Source organism: Enhydra lutris, unplaced genomic scaffold (genome assembly GCF_002288905.1).
Source record: "Enhydra lutris kenyoni isolate GAN:26980312 unplaced genomic scaffold, ASM228890v2 scaffoldscaffold56, whole genome shotgun sequence".
NCBI classification, from domain to species: domain Eukaryota; kingdom Metazoa; phylum Chordata; class Mammalia; order Carnivora; family Mustelidae; genus Enhydra; species Enhydra lutris.
Window position 1 is genome coordinate 7,754,080 of NW_019154140.1, and position 6,660 is coordinate 7,760,739.

The 6,660-nt window shown below is 58.0% G+C and overlaps 1 protein-coding gene across 1 annotated transcript; it reads right to left on the reverse strand.

Moving 5' to 3' along the window:
- Positions 1–870: 870 nt before the first annotated feature.
- LOC111158000 (desert hedgehog) lies at positions 871–5,700 on the reverse strand. The gene is made up of 3 exons (XM_022519772.1): positions 5,106–5,700; positions 2,154–2,415; positions 871–1,874 (listed from the first exon to the last, which is right to left on the reverse strand). Exons 1-3 carry the CDS (start codon positions 5,406–5,408, stop codon positions 1,249–1,251), a joined length of 1,191 nt encoding a protein of 396 aa, XP_022375480.1. The 5' UTR covers positions 5,409–5,700; the 3' UTR covers positions 871–1,248.
- Between the last annotated feature and the right edge of the window lie 960 nt (positions 5,701–6,660).

A 6,660-nucleotide genomic window follows, 5' to 3' on the forward strand; every position in this document is an offset into this window, starting at 1 on the left:
CACATCGGGCTCTCTGCTTCGCGGGGAGCCTGCTTCCTCCTCTCTCTCTGCCTACCTCTCTGCCTACTTGTGATCTCTGTCTGTCAAATAAATAAATAAAATAATTAAAAAAAAAAAAAGAGGGTTCCAGTTGTAATGCCTATATGCTCCTTGCTTGGAGAGCCTCCCTATCTTCCCCTAAACACACACACCAGGGCTTGAAGCTGTTCTCTGCCCCCAGCCCTTCAGGAGAGATAGGTTCCAGCCCCCTGATCCCATTCTTTCTCTTGACCAAGAGTGTGTGGGGACTATCAGTTATAAATTAACTGGGGATTCCCACGGATCACCAGTTGATCCAGTGACATCCCAGAATAAAACATCACCCCCATTTAGACCCTGGCACCTGATTCAGGGCCTTCAGGGAGGGACCAAGACTGCAGTCTACCAATCATGGGCCAGAATTCTCTGAGTATCAGTAATGCAATAGCCTGTGACCTCGCTGGAGCCTCTGTAAATGAGAAAGGACATGTGCAGACCCTCTTGCTCCTTCAACAACCCTGGCCCCTCCAACATTCGGTATGCAAGCATGCGGACAGAATGCTGGTCCTCTCTGGGTGGGAGAAGGGACCAGCAGCCTAGAAAAGCACACGACTCTGGGCTCTCTTTGCTGATCACTTGGGACGCCCCCTCCGATGGGAGGAAGCAGGCAGGAAGACCTGCTGGGCAAGGAGGGAGGAGTCGGAAGTAAGGTATTGACTCAGAGTTGGTCCCCTTCTCCCCTCCTCTCGAGGTGAATCCCCCTCTGAACAGAGATATTTTCCAATAAGCTCCTGCAAGCCTTCCCTTTATTAGGCCACCTGTAGGAAAATGTCAGACATCAGATTGGCTGGCTGTGTCAAACAGTGTTAACGCCGGGCCCTGGACCCTCACCTTGCCAGGCGGGGCAAGCAGATCATTATATTACAATTTATATAAATAGAAAATAAAATAAAATAATTGGTTGGGGCTGAGGCACTCGGGAAGAAGAGGTGAAATAGTCCTCTTCAAGGAGTATCCACCATCGACCCCAACTACCTATGACCGGGGATCTCCTCTCCGCTCCGATGGAGGTTGCCCCTAAACCAAGCAGTCCGGTCTCGCGTCCATTTTTCTCCCTATCCCCTCCTCCCTGCCTTCCCGAGTCAGCATCCTCTGCTGCCCACACCGCCAGATCTCAGCCCATACGGCCGGGTTTCCGCAGACGCCTCGAGGTTTCTACGTCGGACGCATTCAGCCCAGTAGCTCCTCCGCCAAGCGATAGAGGAACCGAGAGTACCAGTGCATGCCGGTGGGCTGGACTGCCCCGCCCGGAAGCAGCGCCCCCAGCGCGTGCAGCAGGCGCAAAGGAGCGAAGGCGCGGTGTGCCCACTGGTGACTCTCTAGAACCGCGTAGCACGAGGCCAGGACGTCGTTGACCAGCAGCGTCCCGTGTGCTGTGAGTGGCGCGAACACGCCCACGGCTTCCTCGCGCGCCACGCGGGCCACGCGCGCCGGCCGAAGCGCGTCCCCGCCGGGCGCCAGCACCGAGTCCCCCGCGCGCAGCCGGCGTGCGAACACCGGCGCAAAGTCGCCCGGCGCGGGCGCGGGCCCTCGAGCAGCGAACACCAGGTGCCAGGGCGTGAGCAACAGCTTGCGCGGGGGCCGCTCGGTCTCCACAGCCACGAAGGAGGCCCGGCGCTGCAAGTCCCGGTCCAGGAAGAGCAGAACGGGCGTGGGCACCACCCGGCCTGCCGCATCTGCCGCCAACACCCAGTCACCGCGGTGCAGTTCTCGAAGCCCCTTCCGCTCGCCGCTCCGCAGGCGCACGGTGGCGTTTCCCGGAAAGCAGCCGCCTGCCCTGACGGCCAGGGAGTTATCTGCAAGGAACAAGCACAGCGATGATTGAATCAAGACCGGAGGTTCCGGGATGTTGGTACGGATTCTCAAAGATGTGGGTCAAGCCCAGAGCAGACCTCGCCAGTCCTGGGATATGTAATTTCTCACGGATCTGGCCCCAACATGGGCAGAGATACAAGGATGGTTTACAACACTAACGGCCACTTGGTCTCCCCTAGGGTCGCACCAGAGCTACGCAGCCTCAGTTTCCCGGAAAGAGCCCCCTTTGGGCGGACTTCACCACCCACCCCCTACTGTACCGGCTTTGACCGACACGTGGACGTGGTTGCGGGACTCGTAGTAGACCCAGTCGAAGCCGGCTTCCACTGCCAGGCGCGCCAGCAACCCATACTTATTGCGGTCGCGGTCAGACGTGGTGATGTCCAAGGCACGACCTTCGTAGTGGAGAGAGTCCTGAGCATGGTGGCCGTCCTCATCCCAGCCCTCGGTCACCCGCAGGCGCACTCCCGGCCACATATTCATCACGGCAATGGCCAGCGCGTTCACCCGCTCCTTACAGCGCTGGCGGGGAATCAAAGAGTCAGTCTCCTCACTACCACGACCACCGCAGGGGCAAAAGGGACCTGAAAGGGAGGGTCGATTCTTCTTTGTTTTCCTGGCCCCACACCACTTCCTCCCAGCTTTTTAGTGTCCTGGAGAAGTGAGAACCCGAAGAGGTGGCGTCGTCAATACCCACTCCCGTTTCAGAGCATTGTGGGAGAACTGTGGGGTCACCTCAGAGATTGAGAGGGCTCCGGTACCTAACTCTTTCCCTACTTTGAACCCCTGCCCCTCACTCGTTATGGGATCTCGGCTCAACCGGGGAGAGGGCAGGAGTTGAGAGGGCGGGTGGAAGCTCTGTCAGGGAGGGTTGAGATGCCTGGCTCCCCGAGAGGAGCCCCTGTTTGGGCCTGGCCCCCGCCCCAAGCCCCGGCTGCCCTCCCTCCGCCTGATTCATCTTTTGTTTCGTTGCCTTCCCTGGCACCGGGCATCGCTTCCTTCCTTCCTTCCTCCTCCTCCTCCTTTCGGCCCCTAGCATTAACCCCTTCGTGGTGCGAGTACCCTCCACAGAGGTGCCCAAAGCGTAGCCGTGCGGGATCAAGGCTACTGGAAAAAGGGTTTGGATGGCGGGGGCTGCGCGAAGTACAATGGCCATTCTCCGGGATGACTTAACCGAGCGAGAATCCCGGGCCGAGGCCGGGGACGCGCCGGGAGAAGCGGACTCAGCAGCTCCATCCACAAAGGCGCTTTTCAGCCGCCCCGGCTCCGGGAGAGGAAAGGGCAGAAAGCCGCGCCCCCCATGCCTGCTCCCGCCCGCCAGGGCCCCCTCCCCCAGTGCGACCAGCCCTCCCAATTCCAGCTCAGGCTCTACCAGCCCTGAGTCCCCGTCTCTCCATCTCTGTTCCAGATGCAGCCCAGAAAGGCGTGGTAGTAGCACCTGAGATTAATGGGAGCTGCCCTAGCGCGGAACTGGGGGGCCCCCTGCAGGGTGGGAGTGGAGAGGAGGAAAATCAGCGGGCTGGAAGCCTGAACCCGGGGGAGTGAGACCGCGGTTATCTGGGCAGCTCTAGCCTGCGAGCCGGAGACCTTGGCGCGCACCATACCACGGACGCTGCGGGAGGAGGCGCAGAGAGGACAGTTTCCTTTTCTTCTACCCGCTCCGACCTCTCACCTCAGACTTGGTTTTCTCCTAAGTGCCAGAGGGGCATTTCCCTCCTTCCCTTCTTCCCGCGTTTTGTACACCTCCGCAGGGTTGGAGAGCAGGGGAGGGGAAGACAGGAAAAGTGGTAACTTCATCCAACTTTTTGTCGTTTTGTCCCCTAAGGAGGCCCTGAGGCCTTGACCTGCGGGGGCAGCAGCCCAGTGCAGAGCCAACTCAATGGAGGCCTTTTGCAGCCAGGGTGTGGGAGATAAGCAGGACGGAGGGGTTCCCAGGCCTTGTCAGAGCCCCTACAAGGCCTGTCCCTTGTTCTGGCCCCTCTGCTGCAGGTGGCAGCCAGGGAAAAGGGCCACAATATTCCATGGCCAAGGAGGGAAGGAGTGTCCCCTTCCCAATCTCTGAGTAGTAGTAGAAGGAATTCTTTCTCCCCTGGACAGGTTTTCCTAACAAAGTAACCTGGAAAACTATGGCAATTAATCAGAGGAAATCCGTACCCCTCCCTCTCCCCCCACCTTTCCACTCCATACACAATTAGGTGGTGTAATGGAAAGTGTATAGACTTAGAATCAGGAGTCCTGAATTCTAGTCCCAGCCATGCCACTAATTAGTTTTAAGACTTTGATTAAATCGCTTTTCCTCTTGGGGCCCAGCTCTCAGCCGCAAAATTGAAGTGAGGAGGTGGAAGAATGTGATTTCCAAGTTTCCTTCCAGGTCTGACATTTGAGATCACTGGCCAGAGGTGGTCCTTCACTCCCAAGGCATTGCTCACCTCATCCTAGGTCAGCAGGGTTCTAGTTGCCGTAGATGCTCAATACATGCTAGTTGAATTTAATTCCAAGGAACACCTCTGAGCTAAGCTGAACTTGAAGGATGTGGGAACACTTTGATTCTCAGGTGGGCCCATCTGTTTTTCCCACTGAGAACTACTTTTCACCCAAAACAGTCATTTAGACTCTAGAATAGTCTTGCCTTGGTTCTAGGATCCCCCCCCCACCCCCATGCTGAAGACAATTCCTGCCCGGCCCCTTCTCAGGTACATGGCCTGGTGACCTAACCCTTGGCCACCTCTTTCCCAGCCTCCTTCAATCTCTTTAGCCCACAGATCTTTTCCACAATCAGGTCAGGAGCCAGGCTAAGGGTAGAGCTTTCTGTCTGCTGCCTCGCCAGCTCCTGGCCCCCAGCTCACCCCAGCCCTTCCTGCCTGGCTCGGTAGCTGACCCCCGGTCCACGCCTCAGCCATTTCCCGTCTCGCCTGCCGCCATCCTCTTTTCCCCGCCCTCGCTGTCTCTCCCAGCTTCACTCTCACTAGTCCCTCCTCCCCTCCCCATTCCAGCTTCTCCCCGTTGGAATCTCTCCTATCACTGAGCCCAGTGAGCACAGGTTTAGGGTTTTTTTATTTTTTTGTTTTTGGTGGGGGAGAGAGGGATGGTGGAAAGGTAGGGAGAGGAGATCTTTGGAATTAAGGTGTCTATAGATGAAGCCCAGCTTACCCTCCCAGGCTGCCACAGGAGTTGGCAATGCCCTGGCGCAGGTGGGAAGAGGTCCTCCTTACCTCGGTCATCAGGCGGTCTGCACCACTATTCTCCTCATCCTTGAAGATGATGTCGGGGTTGTAGTTGGGCACCAGATCCCGGAAGCGCTCAGAGCCCCTTGCCACTCTCCCCTCGGCAGGCCCACTGGCGCCCAGGGTCCGCTCGGGCACGCTGGGCACAAATTGCTTGTAGAGCAATGGCACCAGCTGCTTGCGCACGTAGCGGCGCCGGCCAACCGGTCCCCGGCCCGGCCCGCAGCTCTGGGCGGGCAGCGCCAAAAGTGCCAAGCAGCACAGGGGCACCAGCCTGGCCGTCAGCGCCATGGATGCAGAGGACTCGGGCCAAAGGGGACGTTCTTGTCCTCACCAGCTCGCCCGTCAGTTGGGCATTTCCCCAGGCACCAGAGAGTGCAGCAGGCAGAGCTGCCCCCAGAGTGCCCTGGAGCTCTTGTGGCTCTGCGCACCTGGCTGCCGCTAGCTCAGCCTACATGCTCCCGGGGGGTCTGGAACCTGCTACTGACGGGCCATCATAGCAGGGAAGGGGGGTCGTGGGTGAGTGCCAGCCCAGCCTGGCTCTGCTGCCCGGCTCCTGCGCTGCCAGAACCCGGCTCCGCCTTAAGTGGCCCCTGGCCCCGCCCCCCGCCCTTCTCCCAGGACCGTCCCGCCCCCTCCCACCGGGGCGGGGGCTCTAGCCGGTGACCGCTGGTCCATTTCACGACTGAAGCGTGTTCCATCCTAGAAACCAGGCAGGCACCTGTCTAAGAAATCCTAGTAGCTTTTCAGTCCTTAGCTGCCTGGATAAGCATCCTTCTACTTCCAAGCCTAAGCTTGGCACCAAACCACCCTCCTCTGATACTTGAATTGGATCTTTACTCTCCCAAAGCCTATCCTGGCAGGCCATTGTCCTCTGCTCCCCTTCAGGAAGTATGGGTTCCAGTTTCCACCCAAGGCTAGCCAATCCCTTTGGGCATACAACCAGAAACTTTCTTCTCTGTGGTCCTCCCAAAGCCTCCCCCACTTTCAACTCTCTTTGTCAGTAGTAACCAGAACTGCAAGGGGTGGGTACCAGGGGACCATTTTCTCTGGTAACTTTGCAGCCTTCTTCTGAGAGCTTCCCCCAGAATCAGGGACAGCTCTCTGTAGTTATAATCTGGTTCTGGACTTCAAACGTCTGCCCCCTGTCTTGTCCTTGCCAGACATCCAATGGCTACTTCTTTTCAAATGTATAACCTGTCAACTGGAAGATTCTGGAGGGCAGTGGATAATTAAGGTCATAGTCTTAACAGGCTAAGGGGCTCTTCCCTTCACCTTCCATCTAGGCACCTCTCTAGCTTTCTCCCTCTGGACCTCCTGGGGCTCTGCTTCCAACCACTCAGGTCTCCTCTCAGAGGCCTGGAGCCTGCAATACTTCACCCACCAATTCACTATTGTTCAGAGGCTTCTGCCTTTGGCTTGGGTCACAGTCCCAGGTCCTGGGATGGAGCCCCACATCGGGCTCCCTGCTCAGTGGGAGGCCTGCTTCTCCCTCTCCCACTCCCCCTGCTTGTGTTCCCTCTCTTACGGTCTCTCTCTCTGT